The 21,244-nt window shown below is 38.0% G+C and overlaps 1 protein-coding gene across 1 annotated transcript in view; it reads right to left on the reverse strand.

Annotated features, from left to right (window-relative positions):
• LOC127503420 (proteinase-activated receptor 1-like) overlaps window positions 1–7,480 on the reverse strand; it is a 38,383-nt gene extending 30,903 nt beyond the window's left edge. Inside the window, exon 1 of the mRNA XM_051877164.1 lies at window positions 7,255–7,480. Coding sequence (XP_051733124.1) covers window positions 7,255–7,318 — 64 coding nt within the window. The 5' untranslated portion in view covers window positions 7,319–7,480. The remainder of the gene's footprint in view (window positions 1–7,254) is intronic.
• Between the last annotated feature and the right edge of the window lie 13,764 nt (window positions 7,481–21,244).

The following is a 21,244-nucleotide window of genomic DNA, read 5'->3' on the forward strand; positions in this document are numbered from 1 at the left end:
CTCGTTCGCACTCGGTCATCTTGACATCAAAGGAAGACGACGATTTAACTTGCTTTCGGTTTTATTTTAAGCACATGAGAACATGATTAGACCAGCACAAATACGGTCAACAGAAAGTTGGCTCCCGTTACTCACCCCTTTCAACAATAACAAACAATCCAACAAAAGAAATAATACAGAAAACGGAAGTGATCACCTGTGCCCGCGTGACCGTGAATAACCAATGAGAAATAACAAAGAATTAACGCTCTTACATTCCGGCCCCATGATTATTACAAAAAAATTCATCAATTAACAACAACAATAAATACATACATTAACTGTACAACATACAAATAATTTACAAATATATGTGTGTGTGTGTATGCATTTGTCCATGCAAAAAATGTATTTCTTCTTAGTCCAATTCTTAAGTCATGTCAGTCAAAAAGCGTCCAAAAAAAGTCTGTTTATAAGTCAGTCATCATATCCATGTCAGTATGTCTGTACGTCATTGAACGCTCAACAAAAAAAATCAATTACAGTCTTCTTCAGATTCAAGAAGTAGATAAATCTTTGTTGACCGGTCTGTCTAAGCAGTTGTACTTTGTTTTAATCCTTACTTGGCAAATCAATCCCCTTTTATCTGGTGTAGTATGATTAATTTTACCCATAATCCATGAGTTTCGAAGGGCAGCATCATTGACAACAAGTACAACATCTCCTACTTGAAAATTTCTTCTCTTTACAAGCCATTTCTGCCGTTGCTGTAGCTGAAGTAGGTATTCCTTTAGCCATCTCCTCCAAAATTAGTCGGCCATGTACTGTACTTGTCGCCATCTACGACGAACATATATGTCCTCCTTCTGAAATAAACCATGGGGTAAAGATGGTTGGGTTTTCAGGAGTAGCAGATGGTTGGGTGTTAGAGCCTCTAGATCATAGGGATTCATGGATGATCTGGTTATAGGACGGCCATTGACTCCACTGCGCACAAAAGCGTATGAAGACCCTCTTCATCTGTACTCTGCCCTCTTAAGATAGAATTCATAATCTTCCTCACTGATCGAATCATCCTCTCCCAGACGCCTCCGTGATGAGATCCTGTAGGAGCATTAAATATCCATTTGATACTCTTCTGGATTAGAACATCATTATCTTGTCATGGTTCCAGTATTTTATGGCTTCTCTCAATTCTCGTTCAGCTCCAACAAAGTTGGTTCATTATCTGAACGTAACTCCGATACTTGACCATGTCGTGCTATGAACCGTCGCAAAGCGTGAATGAAAGAATCTGTATCTAATGATGCAACCACTTCGATATGTATGGCTCTTATAGACGAACAAGTAAAAATGACTCCATATCGCTTCACGTTTGATCTCAAATGGACCAAAACAATCAACTCCAGCTCGATTAAATGGTGGTTCATCTGGTGAGACTCTACTTGAAGGCAAATTTGCCATTTGCTGGCAACCTGTGGTTCCTTGAAATTGTTTACAGATTACACATCTGGACAGAACTCTATGTATGGCTGAACTTGCTCCTGGTATCCAATATCGTTGACATAGCCTAGCCAACATGTAATTTCGTCCACTGTGTCCAACCTCATTGTGAATATGCCTTAAGAGTAGCTTAGAAATATGCAGATCCTTTGACAGTATTATTGGACGCTTCGATTCTTCAGGCATGACTGCATTATTCAGAGGTCCATACATTCTTATTACACCTGCCTCAAGTATTGGTTTGAGACTATACAGAGGACTGCTCCGCTTGACTTCTTCACCTCTCTGTAAAGATGTCAGTTCCTCTGGGAACCTCGTCCTTTGAGAAAAGCATACAATCTCCATTTCAATTTTGTCTAGCTCATCCACTAAAAGATAGCCTTTACACATACTGGATTGTAGTTTACGCGTGTTTTCAATCAATGATAACCTTCAGTGGTTGATTAGATTCAGTATAATCAAGAGTTTCTTTCAGTTGTTTTCTCTTTTTACTTAGAGCTAAAAGAATTCCCTTCAGCCTAAGGATCCAGGCCACACCCTTCCTCAGACGTGTCCATGATGAGTAATGATTGATAAGCCGGGATACAGCATCATCTCCCTCCTCAGTTTGAACCAGTAGTGTGTTAACCACAACTTCTTGCTTGATTTCTGGGTCATGTACCAAACTCTTTTCCAAATCAATTGGGTTGTTTGGCCACTCTTCCTGTGATCTAGTAAGAAAGGGAGGGCCAAATGTCCACATCTACTCCTTAAGTAAAAGATCTACCTTTAGCCCCCTTGAGGCAAAGTCAACAGGATTGTTGGCAAAATCTATATATTTCAACTGAGCTGTGCTGGATTCTTTTAAGATCTCTGACACTCTGTTGGCAACAAAACACTTAAATCTGGAAGATTCATTTTGAATATATTTTAACACACCAGTGCTGTCAGACCAAAACACTGAATCTTGTAGCTTCATTATTAGATCCCTTTTCTATAGCCTGTCCATTCGGCTGGCGAGATTGGCAGCTGTAAGTTCCATGCGGGGAATGGTGGTAGATTTCACTGGTGCTACTCGAGCTTTACCCATCAAAAAAGCAGAATTCACAATGCTCTGTTATGTAGAAGCAGGTAGGACACAACACCATAGCCTTCTTCACTTGCATCAGAGAAGTGATGTAACTGAGCCAACGTGTCTACAGGTTTCAAACATCTTTGTCTCAAATTTCTCCAAGCGATGAAGATCTTCAAGTTTCTCCATCTCTGTACATATTTGATGGGTATAACACTATCCCATCCAATCCTTTCCCTGCAAAGATCTTGAAGAATCTTCTTTGCGGAAAGAACTACTGGAGACAAAATTCAAGAGGATCATATATAGCACTAATCACGGAAAGTATTCCTCTTCTAGTAAAAGGTCTGTCCTTGATTACTACTTTAAATTTGAAGGTGTCAGATTCGGCACACCACTGTACACCCAGTACTCTTTCCATCGGTAGCACATCATGGTTCAAGTTAAGAACCTTCACTTCTTTCACCCGTTCTTCTTCTGGTATGGCATTCAACACTCCACGACTGTTGCTCATCCATTTGGTCAGATGAAATCCACCTTTAGCACACATTGCATGAAGTTCCTTATATATAGTAGTCAACATTTGAAGTGGATCAAAAAAGTTCATCAAAGTTGACCTAAGAACTAAGTTGTCCTAAGAAGAAGGTTTTAGGACAACTTTGTTGAAAGGTTTTGATCCACTTCAAATGTTGACTACTGTAGATGGATTCGCATCAGATTCTGTGGGAACTGAAGTAAGACAATCATCCACATAGAAGTGATTTCGGGTGACCTCTGCTGTCCTGCAATTAAACACATCTCCATGGTCCTCTGCATAATTAGAACAACTTGGGGATGAGGAAGCTCTGAACAGATGTACAACCATTCTGAATTCCTCCAAGTCCTTACTCAAGTCACCTTTTGACCACCACAGAAACCTTAAAAGGTCAGAATCTTCTGCAGGAACCTTTACCTGATAGAACATGGATTCAATGTTAGCCATTAAGGTGACAGACTCCATTCTGAATCATGTAAGGACACTTATTAAAGTGCTTGTTAGGTCTGGTCCCTGAAGCAGTTATCCATTCAATGATACTCCCTGAAAGGAGGCACTACAGTCGAAAACAACCCTGATCTTTTTCTTTTTCGAATGGTAAACCCCGTGATGAGGTATATACCAAGCACGGCAATCATGCCTCTCAAGTTCCTCCACAGGTAACTTTTCAGCATATCCTTACATCTTCCATGAAAGCAGTATAATCTGCCTGAAATGTTGAATCTTTCCTGAATTTCCTTTGCAGGTTCAAAGCCCGTTGTTCTGCAACAATTATGTTGTTTGGAAAGACCAAATCCTTATTCTTGAGCAGCAAACCAATGCTGTAATGACCATCTATTAGTTTTATAGACTGAGACACAAGATGAACTGATTATCTTCTTTAGACATCCCTAACATTTCATCCAGGGCATTTTCAGGGAAATCAGTCTTAAACTGTTGTTTCCAAATCTCATCCAATTTTGAGACAGAGATCCTGTTTACAGTCACATGAGGTTGGTCATTACAGAAAGTTCCATTCTTTTTTATCCCTTTAAGCGGTCCATTCATTATACCATCTTGGTTGACCTCGGGTATATTGCTCAAGAAAATAGATTTTTACAATCTCCTCAAATGATCGTATGAAGCATTGGTATTGCAAAGGATCTCCATCAAAGGATACAATATCTCTGTGAGGAAGTAATAAAGTATTGCGTTGCTGAACCAACATGGCAGTGATTTCATTCTGTTTTTCCATAAGACGCAATATATTCCCTTGTTCTCCATCAGTTAATGATGGTCTTGAAACAGGTGCATCGCTACTACGGTTACAGGGTAGCTGGCCATTCATTGATGCAGTTGACTGTAATGGTGTTATGGACCTTGGTTGTAGCACAGGGTGAGGCTGAGAATTACTTTCCTTATTTCTTGCACCTCTTGTCGAACTGTTAACAGGCAGAGACTGTGATTCAACATGTGTGTCAACTTGAACTGATGCAGTATGTAGATGATCTACTAGATCGTGAACCAGAAGAGGAGCTCTTTTTACTTGATTTTTTGCTGTATACATTTGAGATGCTATCGGTTGGTGTGATTTTATCCATGAAATGCTCACAAGTCAATGCATTACATTCCTCACCTTGATTCAGAGTTTTTGAATTTGCATTTGCATCAGAGGTTGCAGCAGCAGGCAATGGATCATTTAAAGGAGCTTGCACTTGAGCAGCCATGTTTATTGACTGTACTCCATCTATTGCAGAATGAGATGACAGAGGACATTCATTACTCTGTTCAGACACTGTAGTTTGAGTCAGTGAAGTTTTCTTAAATTTAAGATCACACAACCATTGCTCCACATCTTCTATAAACCCTTTGTTGAACCGTAAAATTGAGCCATACCATTCATTTTGCTTTATTTATTCCTCAGCGGGAAGTAAAGGAATCATGTTCTCATGCAACAAATTGACATCATCTCTCAAAAACTTCAGTGTTTCCAATAAAGAATAAACCTTGGATGAATTTTCATCATTTTGCATAAGCTCTTTCATTGAAGTAATCACAATTTTTTATTTTGTTCACTTTGGATTTACAGTCCCTTTGTAGCGATTCAATCTTTAACTCCCAAGCCTTTGCTGTGAGCTTACACTCCCTTATGCTCTCCGTAACCACATCACCCTCATATTCATCCATTTTCCTTCATCAAACAAACTCAGCGGCACATACAACTTCCAAAGCAATCCGTTTAATCACACACGAGAATTGTGCTAATCCCAGTGCTGCATGTAACACACATGACATAAACTACGCACTTCCAGTCCACCGTAGTTTATCCAAACAAACAGCATATCCGTTTCCACTTGAAATCCACAACTGTGTTCTTTGAAACGAAGCGCCGTTTTCTGTACGGTCAACAGAAAGTTGGCTCCCGCTAATCGCCCCTTCCAACACTCTCTGCGTTCCGTTCGGAAGGGCTCGTCCCTATGCCCTCTGGAGTGAGAGATTCGAAGGGATGAAGGGTGTAGGTAGGGGTCAAAAAACTCTCTTTTCTTGGAACGTGCTTCTGCATCATCTTAACGAGACAATCAAGGAGGCGCCTTCATCTTTTTCCCCCCTGGGGAAGTTCAAGCTCAAACCGGTGCGCAACGTTTTGCTACAGTTTCCAGGTTGAACGACATGTTTCCTGGAAACGGTGTGCAACAGGTTTGAGATACGTTTTCTCTTGTTTGGTGGGTGTGTCAAAAATGTCAGCCCAATCAGCAGCAACATGCATATAAACCACGCAGTATTAAAGAAACAGCTTGTAAATGTAATTAACATCAAAATAAATTCACAAGAGCAAGTATATTGTTTGCACATGTTTATGTACATTAATTGCAAAATAACTTAAAAAATAAGAGTATAGATCTGGAACTTCTTTAAGTCTGTCTAAATATCATTTAGTAATTGCATTGTCTTCTGGTCCATATCCTTTCCTTAGGAAGGTGTGCTAGACACTGATTAATGTAACATAAAAATACTATACTTTCATATTTTGCTATTGTATTGTGGAGTGATACTTTCATAAACTTTCATAAACATAAAGGCAAATGCTGGATCACAATAATTAGGAACCACAGATTCCACAAATCCCTTCACTCGATTGGGATGTTCTCTTTTATTCTGGACGGCAAGGGCAGTGACTGTAACATAGAGCGTATTTTGCAGTATTAAACACGAATTTATACTGACTTCATCAGGCTCCGAAAATTCTTCAAAAAGAACACAAAGAATGGCCTTCTCAGCTGCCATAGTTGCAACTCTTGCGTCATCAGAACGGGGTGTTCAACGCACCACCGTTTCTGTTTAAAAAACGTTTTGCAATGTTTTGTCAGGGCTGAACGCAGCCCAGTTGTACCCTTCGAAATCCTTCATTCCGAAGGACCCTTTGAAGTGGCCAGTTTTGAGCACTTAGGTTTGGAACGACCCTTCAACATGGTGGCCATGATTGTTTTCACTCCGAAGTGCCCTTCGGAGGGTGATATATCCCGTTTGGAACGCACCGACAAACAAACAATCCAACAAAGGAAATAATAAAGAAAACAGAAGTGATCATCTGTGCTCATGTGACCGTGAATAACGAATGAGAAATAATAAAGAATTAACGCTCTTACATTCCTCAAACATTCTTTCAACTTAATTTTGATTTGAAATTCAACATTCTAGGAATGTTGATTTGTAACATTCCAAGAACATAAAGTTATTAAATAACTACTTTTCCAGTGCTTGTTCACAGCAGGTGTTTGAATGATTGAAAGAATGTTTCAGGAACATCATACTAATAGCATTCTACTAACATTAAGGAAACTGGACAATGTTATGTTCTTGGAATGTTACAAATCAACATTCCTAGAATGTTGAATTTCAAATCAAAATTAATTTGAAAGAACGTTTGCGGAACATCATACCTTTTAAAACACGTTCCTCTAACGTCAAGAAAACTGGACATTTTTTACCAACACTGAATATTTGGAGATTTTTTTAATTAAACGAAAAAAACTAAAACAATAAAAATACACATATAAAAGTATAGGCTATTTAGGATAATATTTTATTCAAGCAGAGTAACAATAGTAAAAAGATGATTAAAAGTAGTTCAGTTTCCGTTATTTGTGTAAGTTAAAGGGCACCAGAAAAAAGAAACTATTTTTTTTTCATGCATAATTGAACTTACCGTTAAAGATGGCAGTGCATGTGTGCGCATTTAGAATTAAAAACAAGATAGCTTGGATTTCCATTCTGTGTGAACTATTGTCCGTTTCTAGAACAAAAAGTGAATTTTAGTACAAAAAAAAACCAAGTTCTTCAAACTGAAGAAAGAAAAGGTTGTTTTGAGAAAGAAACTCGCGCGGGAAGTCTTCAGTCACCACTTGTGTTTTCCGCACTGTGATGTGGCTCGAGTAAGGATGTGCGTTATTATGCGGTGACATCACGGACCCATGTCCCATTTAGCTGTTATTATAAAACCTAGACAGTGTGTCTGTCTGTCCCACAGCGCCCCTGGGAAAGTAGGCTGACTTAAACTTTACAGCTCAACATAAAGAGAAAATGACGAAGACAGACAGACAGATAGTCCTGCTTGCTATGCGTTAATAAGATTTTCTGTGTGGTTGCTAAGCAGTTGGTGATAGATGGTTGCAGAAAGAAAGAAAGAAAGAAAGAGAACAGTGCTGAGGGATTTTTGACTCAAAAGTCTGTTGTTAATCTATTACATAATTTCCTCATCTGTTCTACTGGGTGTGTCTGCTGTGTTTGAATCTTATATGATCAACAATATATTTAAATGATCTGATTTTGTTTATGCTGCTCTATAGACATGATTACCAAATACCAGAATGTTCTAGAAAAATAGCATATTTGCTTATTCTTGTGAGACGCTAGACCTCTGACTGATTAAGATAACAGACACATACATTTGCTGAGTGGCCGTTTCCGGTTTGTACGGAAAGCCTGTGCTGGGCAGGAAAAGGCATGTGAATGGGAATTATACATCAGAGTCTAATTGCTGTTCAATTCCGGTGAACTAGCTTTTCTAAATAGTGTGTTACCATGTTTGAAATCAAAATGGACAATTCTTGTTTTTTTTTTAATGGAATAGCCCATTGCAGGATGTATTATAAATTATTTATCTGTGGACATTTTCTCTTAGTTAAATGTATTATTTTTGTGTAATTAGATTTTGATTTCGTCATTTTACATTAATTGGCGAGTGTGAGAATGGCGTCGCTCCCAGGTGAGCGTGCGCATCTCCTTCACTCCGCCATGGAATTAGGTGCATCCCGGAGCAGGGCATCGTAACATAGTTTTTTAATCAATAGATCAAGAAAAATTGCCTTTGATTGGGTGGACCATGGATATCTGTTTAAATTTTTGAGTGCTTTTGGTTTTGGTGACAAGTTTATTTCTTGGATAAAACTGTTATATTGTGATGTTTCTGTATTGGTGAAGGTGGGAGGAGGGTTGAGTCCTCAATTCCTGTAAAACGAGGAATTAGACAGGGGTGCCCACTTTCTGGTCAATTGCCATTGAACCATTATTAAGAAGAATGAGAAGAGATGTTAAAGTGTTTTTAATACCAAATTTTTCTCATGGTAATAGAATTGTGCTATCTGCTTATGCTGATGATATAACAGTGTTTTAAATGGACAAGAAGATGTCAACAATCTTTCAAAAAGCATAGAGGTGTATGAAAAGGCATCCACTGCAAAAGTAAATTGGAGTAAGAGTGAAGGATATGCAGTAGGTCAATGGATAAATCAAAGGCTTCCAGAGTTACCGGGAGGATTAAAGTGGGGCAGAGAAGGTTTTAAAGCCCTGGGTGTTTTTTTGGGTTCTTCTAGGTTTCAGGATAAAAATAGGGAGGGACTGCTGGAGAAGGTGGTAGCCCGATTGTCCCAATGGCTGTTACCACAATTATCTTATAAGGGGAGAGTTTTAATATTAATAATTTGGTTGCTTCCACATTGTGGCATAGGCTGATAGTGGTTGAACCACCAGAAGAATTGATAATTTCTATACAAAAGACACTAGTAGATTTCTTCTGGAACTAGGGCTAGGCGATTTTTTTCGATTAATTCGAATTTAATGTTGTGTCACGATTTTATTATTTTTAAATCGTTAAATCGTGGTTTTGAATAAAAATGTTAGCAAACGTTATAATTAGACATATGTTGACAATTCAGCAATGATAACCGTTAAGACAAGAAAATGATCCGACCACTTGATGGCGCGCCTGATTAACCGCTCTCGTGTGACGCTCCATGAACGTAGAACACATCACTAAGCGGCTGTTCACTCAGGAATGCGTTATTGCATTGTAAAAAAAAAAAAAAAAAAAAAAACCGCGGGCAGTGGAATGGGGGAAAAGCAAAGTTATTAGACGTGAGTTGAACTTTTTTTTAACTTGAGCTCCACGTTTAGAATACATTTCATGGGTGAGACGCTCCAAAAGACGCGAGTGCAACAGCCAAACATGTCCACTAAAAGCAATAGGAAAAATAGTTCAATGGAATCGGCGGCTGCTGTGAGACATTTATTGCACACTGCAGTAACATAGATCGGTTTTAGAATATCATATTTAATGCTGGATGGCTTGTGTTGATAAATGGCATGCAATTAATTTTAAAATGTATTGTATGATGCAGAAAATGCTGTATTACTGTTACTAAAAATAAAGCTGCATCTAATTATGCTATGTTAGCTACTTCACAAAATAGTGTTTTTCTCTGAGTCATGGTAAAGCATGGTACTCGCAAAAAATCAAGAAAATTAGATTTAAACAATAAGACTAAACATGTTGAGCTATATAACATTAGTTTCTCTGTCTATAAATATATCAAAACAATTGTTCCCTTATTTATTAAAACATGTAAATATTAAAGCGTCTTTGGTGTTTCCATGGTTTCTACAAAATAAAACCGGAAACCGAGGGTAACGCGGGTATGACGCAATTGACAGGCGACTCCTCACACGTCCCGGAGCCCGGAGAAAATTACAATTTTCTAACAATTTAAAAATAGTTGCAAACATTTGGGATATTGTAAGTACTCAAGTGAACAAAATATATAACACTGGCCTAGTGGTTTTTGGATATTTTGCTGCAAAATTCTTACATATTGGACCTTTAATCACAATCTGTCCAGAGTGATAAAGGTTTTCTTTGGAGACTGAATAGTAACATTCCATTCACAGGACTTGGAATGTAGAATGCTGATGATATAACACACTCACACACACACACACACACACACACACACACACACACACACACACACACACACAATTTTACTGAGATATCTAAATGGTGACACACAGCTAATTATAAAGACTATAAACTAACCCAAACCCACACCCCCAGACTTTTAAATATGTAAATAAATAAATGATATATTTTCTATATTAGGCTTTACTGAAATCTTGCAGATTTAGTTTTGGAACTATAGCCTGTCCTATGAAGAACACATTAAAATCATTTACTGTACATCCACTTGTGATGACTCCCATCTGTTTTCCAATCTTGCTTTACGGTTTATATAAACAACTGGAGAATTCGGAATAATTGGAAGTTTAGTAGATTAATAAGCAGTGTTCGTTGTGTAATGTTAATTGGAGAATTCTGGTGAAAACAATGTCACGATAGCACGATGGGGGGGAGGGGGAGATGGGAGAAGATTAAAGCGATAGTTCACCCAAAAATGAAAATTCTGTCATCATTTACTCACCCTCAAGTTGTTCCAAACCTGCATGAATTTCTTTCTTCTGTTGAACATAAAAGAATATATTTTGAAAAATATGGGTAGTCTTTTTTTTCATACTATGGAAGTCAGTGGGGTCCATCAACTGTTTGGTTAACCATACTCTTCAGAATATCTTCTTTTGTGTTCAGCAGAAGAAAGAAACTCATACAGGTTTGGAACAACTTGAGGATGCGTAAATGATGACAGAATTAATTTTTTTTTTTTTGGTGAACTATCCCTTTAAAGGGGTGGTTCATTGCGATTTCACTTTTTTAACTTTAGTTAGTGTGTAATGTTGCTGCTTGAGCATAAACAGTACCTGCAAAGTTACAGCGCTGAAAGTTCAATGCAAACGGAGATACTGTCTTTTAAAATTATGGCAGTTTAATGCCTACAATTATGACCGTACAGTAAGCCTCTTCCCGGGTTGGTGACATCATAAACCCTGCAATTAACATAAACACTGCCACCGGGAACACGCAACAAAGTGGGCGAGGCCATGTCGCATGCATACAAGTCTTCTGTGTTTGGTCTTCCTAGGGATGCTGGATTTCGGGAACCATGTTTAAAATTTATGTTTAATTCTGTTCCTGACAATTATAATGCTAATTTAGCTGTCTGTGCTGCACATTTTACGGAAGACAGCTTCCAGAATCTACACGAGTTCAATGCTGGATTTTCACAAAGGCTATTACTGAAAGATAAAGCAGTTTCCACTTTAAAAGCAGAAGCTGCTGTTTATGGGCCCCAACCTGTAAGTATGTTTTATTGTTTATAAAGTTATAGTTTCTGGGACGTAAACAAAGACCAACGCGGTTTGGCTTCGCTAACCAGTTAGCTAAATTCTATTTCACACTTCTCCAACAAATGCCTACAAACACCAACAAACTTCTATGTAATCACACCAGCGAACTTCTGTTGGTGTTTGTTGCCATTTCTGTTATCAGTGTACAGCGTTGTTTCATTGTGGCTTTTATGTTGTGTTTACCCACATGCTTGTTCATGTTATAAATTAAACAATATCTTTACAAAAATGCTATTCAGCTACAGTAAAGCTTTAATCAGGATAACACCATATATCGAAAACTAACATAAACAGCAGTAACATTTACAAGTGACAGCATATCTAAACATTTTAACACAAATACAATCGGAAATACTTACCATTCATAAACATACTTTAAAAGCAGTGCTTGCAGAGGTTCTGCTTAACCCTCTTCATTACTGCTATCTGGGTCTGATTTGGGCTCAAATTGGCAATATCGACGCCATTATTTACATTTCCACCGCACATGCGACTTATGCCAATAAGGGGTGTGGCGTTTCCGGACAACGTGAATCGTGACAACTTGTTCCGGACAGCGAATCACAATAAACTGGGCCAGCTAACCAATCTGAGCCCATTGCGTATTTCTGAGGGAGGGGCTTCATAGAGCCAGGAACTTAACAGAGCATTTTTAGGAGAAGGGTAACAGCGGTGTAGAATAAAGGTAAAGTATATGAAAATGACAGCATTTTTTTTAAACAGGAAGGATTAAGACAACTGCACCCCATAAACACAATCAAGCCTAGAAAAAAACCCAGTTAATCACCCCTTTAAGAACAATGTTGTGCATTTCCTTTTAACACTTACTTAATCGTCTTTATCCCGTGTGAGACAAATTTACTTCTAAATTGTAACATATTTTTAGAAATAAGTTTAGCATGTGCAGGATGGTGAATGTGTTAAGGGAAATAAAATCAAACATTTTATTAAGTTCTCATAGCACATATTATTAAAAATTTTCAGAGGCTTCTTGCCACTTTTTGATAGCCTATAAATCTTTTTTTTTTAAAGTGTCATTAATGTAAAATAAAACAATAGTGACACTATTACTCATAGAATAAATTAATCAATAAATTAATTAATTAATTAATTAATCAATAGCACGCTTGGTATTTCTAAGTGAAAAGTTTTGCCTTTTTGTAACGCTGCATCCTCGCCACTAGATGTCCGTATAAATCCATCGACCAACGCGACTTCCACAAAAATGACTGACTGACTGACTGCACTCCTGTGTTTATCGTTATTGTGTAATATTAATTTAGCTGGAACTAGAAGCAGATGTGATTTGAGCTCGAAGACTCTTGGGTTTTAAATGCTTAAAATGAAAATGTAAGATCTTTCTGAGCGCAGCACTGATCCTGACATTTTATTTTTGTGCGGTATATCCAAGGTAATCCATCGAATTAATAATTATGGATGCACCACATTCTATTAATCATAAATAATGAATTAGTAAGTCAGTATTTAAGACACAAGTGATCTTCCTGCTTCCAGATAGGCTATAGTTTACATTGTGAAATATTAATATTAGAGCTGTCAGTTTAATATGCTAATTTAGTTCTATAAAAAAAAAAAAAAAAACAATAAAAAAAAAAGCAGGTAATCATGTCTATTTTATGTAATGCATATTACAGTGTCGTCTGTTTTGATAATGCCTTTTAAAATACTTCTACTTTGTCAGAAAGAAGAACTCTGTTTCTGTTCCATTTCTTCACTCCTGAAACCAATTTGATCCTGGAATTTGTGTAATTATATTTTTAAAATTGTGATGTTCGGTAGTTGTTAGACTTACAGTGTAAATGTGTGAGAATATACTAATTTGTTTTGTAATAATGTACACATACATCCTTTTTGCAATGCCAATACAAACAGCCAAATCTAACTCTAACCTGTATAACGCTCTTTGTTTTCTGAATATCATTCAGAATGTCTTTGTTGTAAACCTATAACAGCAGCACAAGTGACACACAGATGTACAGGAAGCGCATGCATCTTGACATTTCTAACACATTCACTCCTTCTGATGTTGTTCAGACATTCAGTCTCCTCAAACACATGGAACTCACAGTGATGAAGTGACGTGTGTGCATGTGTGTGGAAGAACATAAACACACATGCATGGATGTCTACAGGGTTGTGTGTGTTTGATTACAAGCATAAATCCAATCACTGACCTGATTTGTGGCTTAATTCATTAACTTTAAAGACACGGCCATGAGTGCAGTTGGTGTTTACTGAGTCTTTTGGGAACAAAAGGTGATGTTTAATGCAGAGGCTTTAAAGTAATAAGCACACAAATGTTTGTCCAGATAAACAGGACATTTTGTCTCAAAAGTCTACTGTTTATGTTATCTTAAATTAGATGTCTTAATCTCACAATCTAGAAACATTATCTTTGCTAAATAGTTTCCTGTCATGCAGTTGGCAGTAATTCTATCCAACCTATATATCTTCAGAATTTTCTATCCTATAACTCCAATTTAGAGTCCACCCTAGGCAGAACTTCACCAGTATAAGTAGTTGCCAAGGTCAGTGTTAAAACAATCCATTAGAAAACTAACTAGTATTTGGGGCCTATTAACCTATCAACCTATCAACCTGCTGGCCCAAAGGACCAGCACTCACAGAGCCAATTAGAGTAAATTTCTGCTCCTTCTGGGCCATTCTTTATGACATCATAATGACCTCTTCCTGCGATTTCCACTCTAATGGATTCTGCCTGCTTCAATTTCCTAAATTTAGTTCTCAATATAGACACTATCTCAGATCATTCTCAGGAAACTGCAGTGACAGTAAAGGCATTTAAAACATTTTCTATTTCAAATAAATACTGTTGTTTTGAACTTTCCATTTATCAAAGAATCCTGAAAAAAATCCATCATGGTTTCCACAAAAGTATTAAGCAGCACAGTTGTTTTCAACATTGATAATAATAAGCAATAAAAATGTTTCTTGAGCAGCAAATCAGCATATTAGAATGATTTCTGAAGGATCATGTGACACTGAAGACTGGAGTAATGATGCTGAGAATTCAGCTTTGCATCACAGAAATAAATGACATTTTAAAATATATTCAAATAAAACAGTTATTTTAAATTGTAATAATATTTCAAAATATGAGTGTTTTACTGTACTTATACACAAATAAATGGTGAGCATAAGAGACTTCTTTCAAAAACATTACATGAAAAAAATCTTACAGACCCCAATTTTGTGAACAATAGCTTTTTTTAAACTTACCAATATCAAATTCATATATTTTTTTATTGTTTTTTAAATTTATTACTACTTAAATATAAATACACATATACAAATGAATAAATAATATAAAAATAATAAGTAAAAAACAGTGACAGGTTTCAATAGGCTACTTTTGCAATTCCACCTGCTGGTGATGCAGAAATGACACACTTCACCTTTTTATTTTTTGTACTCCATATGTAACATGCAGATTGGATGAAAAACTATTGTCTGGAATGAACGTTATATTTAGGAATAATGTTTGTTTAACAATCATTGGCTTTTCCCCCAGTTCTGTTTGGTTCCACTAGTGGCGCATAAACAACACACCAGCTCTAATGAGAGAGAGAGCTCCAATAAGAGCGTGTGGATGAGTTATAAAAAAAAAAAAAGAAGGGAGGTGATCAGTTCTACTGACATATTAATTATAATGATCTCATTCAATAAACATCAATGAGCCAAACCACATACAGACAACACATTTTTTTTTTTTTTTCTTTCAAAACATGTCCGTCTGGACGGTGGACTGGAGAATTGGTAAAGAAAGTGTAATGCTCAATGAAAAATGAAGTTAAAAGTGCATGTTTTTGGAATATAAAACATTAAAACTCAGCACTACAATGAAAAAGAAACCGCAATAGCCTCAGCGAGCCCAGTAAGTACAAAACTGCCAATGGTGGAAAAGCACTAACTGTTTTCTTTTTTAGCTTTTCAGAGCCACTTCTGCAGTTCAGCAGACATGCATTTTGACTGCCAAATGTCATCAGTGCTGCTTGTAAGTGTGTGTTTGTTGTGGAGCTGTGTTACACTGCCAGCCATTTACTGAGCATCACAAAGTGTTGTGTTAGATTCTGTGGAAGGTTTGTTGACATTAAGTTCTCTGTTCTGGTCAGCACAACAATATACTAACTCCATTCTAGAGTAGGCCTATTATAGCGCAAGTAACTTTACCCTCTTGAGTGTTGAACCTCCACCAAGAACACCAAGGAAAATTACATCATGACAACACTGCTTTGCTGAAGACAGCACAAGAATGTGCACAGTCCCTGTGCTCACTATATTTCTTTTAAAGTATAAAGTATCTTAACTTTATCTGAGTAATTTAATTTTGGGAACTTTTCACCACGTTCAAATTAGTACAATATCAGACTTCAGAAAAACATACCGTTCTTCATTGTTTTGACCCATCTAAATCCAAACCCGCTCCTACAGTAGGCCTATGCGATGTCCGATTCGTGAACAAATCATTCTTTTGAACCAATTCTTTTGAATGAAACATCTGAACCGGTTCCCAAATCGCCTTGAATGAAGGCGACCCAGAACGATAACTATATTTGCGTCCACACCAACGAACAATACCAGTCTGTTTATTTTAAGCTCACGCGCTGCGGTTTCAAAGTGTGTACAACATGTTTTGCTGTACTTGTTGCATTTACACAATAGCCTTTAACCAGCAGATGTCCTCAGCATGCTATGTTTCTAGTGCAGTCGATCTAACAGTGAGTTTACCTGACGACATCGATATAATGGAGTAAAAACAACGCCTAGTCTTTTTCACTGCAACTTCAAAGGAAGCAAGACAATGTTGTCGAAACTAGCACTGAATACCTGAGGTAATTTTATTTTACACTGTTGACGTGTCAAACAGTGTGGCTTTTTCTGGACCTCGGCGATTAACTTCTCCGCAATGTCGTCCGCCATTTTAAATGCACGAGCCCTTAAAGGGTTAGTTCACCCAAAAATGAAAATTCTGTCATTTATTACTCACCCTCATGCCGTTCCAGACCCGTAAGACCTTCGTTAATCTTCGGAATGCAAATTGAGATAATTTTGTTGAAATCAGATGGCTCCGTGAGGCCTACATAGGGAGCAATGACATTTCATCTCTCAAGATCCCTAAAGGTACTAAAAACATATTTAAATCAGTTCATGTGAGTACAGTGGTTCAATATTAATATTATAAAGCGACGAGAATATTTTTGGTGTGCCAAAAAAAACAAAATAACGACTTATATAGTGATGGCCGATTTCAAAACACTGCTTCAGGAAGCTTCGGAGCATTATGAATCAGCGGTTCGGAGCGCCAAAGTCACGTGATTTCAGCAGTTTGGCGGTTTGACACGCGATCCGAATCATGATTCGATACGCTGATTCATTACGCTCCGAAGCTTCCTGAAGAAGTGTTTTGAAATCGGCCATCACTATACAAGTCGTTATTTTGTTTTTTTTGCCGCACTAAAAATATTCTCGTCGCTTTATAATATTAATATTGAACCACTGTACTCACATGAACTGATTTAAATATGTTTTTAGTACCTTTATGGATCTTGAGAGAGGAAATGTCATTGCTCCCTATGTAGGCCTCACTGAGCCATCGGATTTCAACAAAAATATCTCAATTTGTGTTCCGAAGATTAACGAAGGTCTTACGGGTGTGGAACGGTATGAGGGTGAGTAATTAATGACATTATTTTCATTGTTGGGTGAACTAACCCTTTAAATTAGAATGGATTCTGTTTGTTTTTTTCATTCAACAGCTGGAGAAAAATCGTTCTGAAAGTGATCCCAACGATATCGTTTGGCTGTGGTGTGGACACTGCTATTCTTTTATATTTAGAACAATTTTATAACTATATCTTTTTCGTTATCTTTATAGTTATCATTCTTGGTGTGAACGGGCCTTGATTCATTAATTAGTTCTACCGTTCTGAATCCAACAGTAAGTCAAGAATTGTGGGTAGGCTAATATATGGGTATTCTGAGCAGGTCGAATGACGGGATTGGCATAACATAGCAAAAACATAACGTATAGGCCTAACGTTACTGCTTTTGATGCTTTAGTTAGTACATTATAAAATAGGTTACATTTGTTTATTTATATGGAAGTACAGTTGTTTATACACAATTCCACGTGCCACTAATAATGCAGAAATGACACACTTCCCCTTTAGGAGTGCAGGCTTGGCACAGCTCTGCCAATAGCCTCATTCTGTTCACACATTTATAATCAGTTGAACAAGTCACTTACCAAATCCCTGAAATGATTTTCATCCATGGCTGTATGGAAATATTAAATCTTGCACCTGCAGGAAACATGGCCTGTCGTCCAAAAGCCTGTCTCAACCACAGCACATCCTAGTGGGCGTAACTGCTACGACAGTTTGCCAGAAAGGCCTGAAACTTTCAGCATTTACAGTTGAATGCCATGACAACCATTTAATGATTTTGTTTATATTCCATGACTCTTGGGTGCAATTGTTTCCTTCAGAAACATTTTCCACAGTACTGACCACAGATGTGAGTCCGTTTTTTCTTCTTCTTCTGCTAAGCTAACCATTTTCATAAAAGATTGTTGAAACCTTTGATTAGATTTTCTGTAACCCTGTTGAGTTGTGTGTATGCATGAAGAACATTCCTCAGTAATCCAGGGTTAAGAGTCAAGTCTATAGGTTAATGGGATTGACACGCGCTCCGTCTCTCGCTCTGTGTGTGTGTGTGTCTGGGAGAATAACTCTGACCTTTCTATTCCTTTGAAGGCTGGAAAATTTGAGTTGAATTCACTGGAAGAATGAGTGGGAGAGTAACATAGTGGGGGTGGAATGTCAGTCGTGTCCCATGAACCAGTTTATACACAGTTTTTTGGACTGCTATTTCTGCATTATTCTAATAAACCATGCAAAGGTCAGTGATGCTCTCAGAGACAAACAGAGACCAAAAATACGATTCATAAACAGCTTTAATATGTGTTGCTAAGGCAAGCATCACTATTGCATTGAGAAACACCACAATCAAAAAATGAACTTCATAAACAATAAATTATATTAATGTTATTCAGTTCAATTAAATTCACATTTATTTGTATAGCGCTTTTCACAATTCATATCATTTCAAAGCAGCCAACATTACAAGTTAGAGTGATCTGTTATCAGAAGAGACTCTGTGTTTTGTAATTTATATAATTCTTGATGTTATATGCACGATTATATGGTTGATTGCATTTTATTTTCTGCATTTATGACATCTAATTCAAGTATTCTGTAAAGCAGAGCTCTCGACTGCAGGTGTTCTCTACAGCGGACCCTGACAAGCATCTGGTTTGTATGGCTTGAGCGAGGCACTTAACCTCAGTCTGCACCAGGAGGACTAACCCTGCCGTAAATGCACTGTAAGTCACTTTAGATAAGAGCATGGTTGTCTTTTGTGGTTTGTACAGTAGTACCCTCTCTCACTTGCTCATAAATGCATACACTTTGATCTTACACAAAGGTTGATGGCCTTGCGGAAGACCAGAAAATATGTTCCACATTCTTTAAAGCACTCAAGTGCCAGTTGAAATTTACTGAGCAAACAATACAGTATGTGCGTGTGTGGGTAAAACGTATGTCAGACTGATGTTTGTGCTTGGTTAGCTTGGCTGATTTACATGCTCATGCTTTCCCAGCATGCTGTCTGTCTGGAGGGCATCAGGTGAATGACCTGTGACTTCAGAATCAGCAGGTTTATGAGTTAATGACCATCATCACCTGATCACCCCCCCACCCCCCTCCATCCACACACACACACACACACACACACACACACACAGAGAGACAGAGAAAGCAGCTGGTCATGTGTCTATTGGTTAAGGATGTGTAAAGTGACATGCTTTCAAAACTGACTAGTTAGTAGCTTGCCTAAACTATTCGGTCCATGTATAATTAGGCTAGTTTCGAGTTCACCTGATCCTGATCAGATGCATCACCTCAAAATGCAAATTCTCATTAAATATCAATGACTTTTTGTTTTTTTGCATACTTGCATTCAAACAGCGCAAAAAAACGCCTACTGACCTAATGTGCCAGGTCTGCGGTTTTCCTGTGGAATTGGGCTATTTTAAAGGCAGGAACACACCAAGACGACGCCGACTAACTAGTGGCGACGAAAGCAGACTGCGGGGTTGGCTTACGTTGGCAGCGTCTAGGGTTCAAAGTTGCCTTGACACCAAACCGATGCTCAACAGCCAAGTAGCATGTCCGTTTTGCGCCTGTGTAAGATGAATGCCTTTCCGTACCAGCAGGTGGCAGTAGCTGAACAGCCAATCAGAATGATCAGATGGCCCGATGGACCGACGAGCTCCGATGCCGATTCAACATGTCGAATCGGCCAAAAAAAAGCAGACGAGGATCAACTTCAGCCGACGATGCGGAACACACTGAGGAAACTTAGTCGGCCAACCGTCGGCTTGGTGTGTTCCTGTCTTAACACTGTTGCCACGGATTGTTTTACATGTCCACGGCTTGAAGCGACCACAAATAATATGATATTTAGCCTCTGGAATGTGAATTTTACCAGGGGAACCCCGGCAAAAAAACACAGATTTTACCCCCCAGAATGCGATTTTTACCAGGGGACCTCCCTGAAGACCAGAGTTTGGTTTGAAGACGAAAAATGTACCAAGCACAATGTTCTCTCACCATTCCTGATTTCTAACAGGCATTCACCGCGTTTGGCCGGTAGGTGCGTTCATATGTAAATTGCACAAGCTTATTTTGCCCATTAGATTGAAAGATCTGAAGAAACCCATACATTTACCTGTCCATAGACCCTCCCCTTGAAGAAATTCAAACAGAAATGGTTGAAAGTGGACAAAAGAGACGGATTAAAATAACAGTTGTAAATGGGTATGTGTCTCCCTCATCTACTTGTGATCCGTTCGACCAAAATGCATCTTAATACCAGGTGGAAACACGGCCTGAGAAACCATACAGTACGTGATAAATTTCTCACGCTATTCTTCTGGCATTATCATTTTATTAGCAAAATATCTCACTATTTACTGGTCTGTCCATGTAGCACTCAATCAGTATTCCTTGTACGCAATTGCCCTCATGTTTTGCCTCAGGATAGCAATAGACCTATTTCACAGCAGCGCCATCTTTGATTTTTAACAGGAATGAAAGCGAGGCTGTGAGGGATAGACATACATCTCTTTAGTGGGTTGTACTGTTATTTAGGATATGTTTACAGAACAACTACGTACTAAAAACAGAAAAGTTTTTCTTTGTACAGATGACAACATTTTCAAAACTATCCCTGTTCACACGGATCCGCGCAAACGACTTAAAACGCTGTATTGCGCATGCCAGACAAGTAGTTGGCAATGTCACATTGTAAAGAAAGACTACGCGCCTGTTGTCCGTGCTGCTCTTGACAAATTAATCAGTAAAATAGTTTAGCAACTTAAAAGCTACATGACATTTCTCACCAGTGAGGTAATAACTGTACGGTTCTTGAGATAGATAAACTTACAGTTTTGCTATTAGTAGAGACAGTGCTGCTGTTAGAGATGCACAGACTCAGGTAGGTTAATTCACATGCTTACT

Source organism: Ctenopharyngodon idella, chromosome 21 (genome assembly GCF_019924925.1).
Source record: "Ctenopharyngodon idella isolate HZGC_01 chromosome 21, HZGC01, whole genome shotgun sequence".
Taxonomy (NCBI): domain Eukaryota; kingdom Metazoa; phylum Chordata; class Actinopteri; order Cypriniformes; family Xenocyprididae; genus Ctenopharyngodon; species Ctenopharyngodon idella.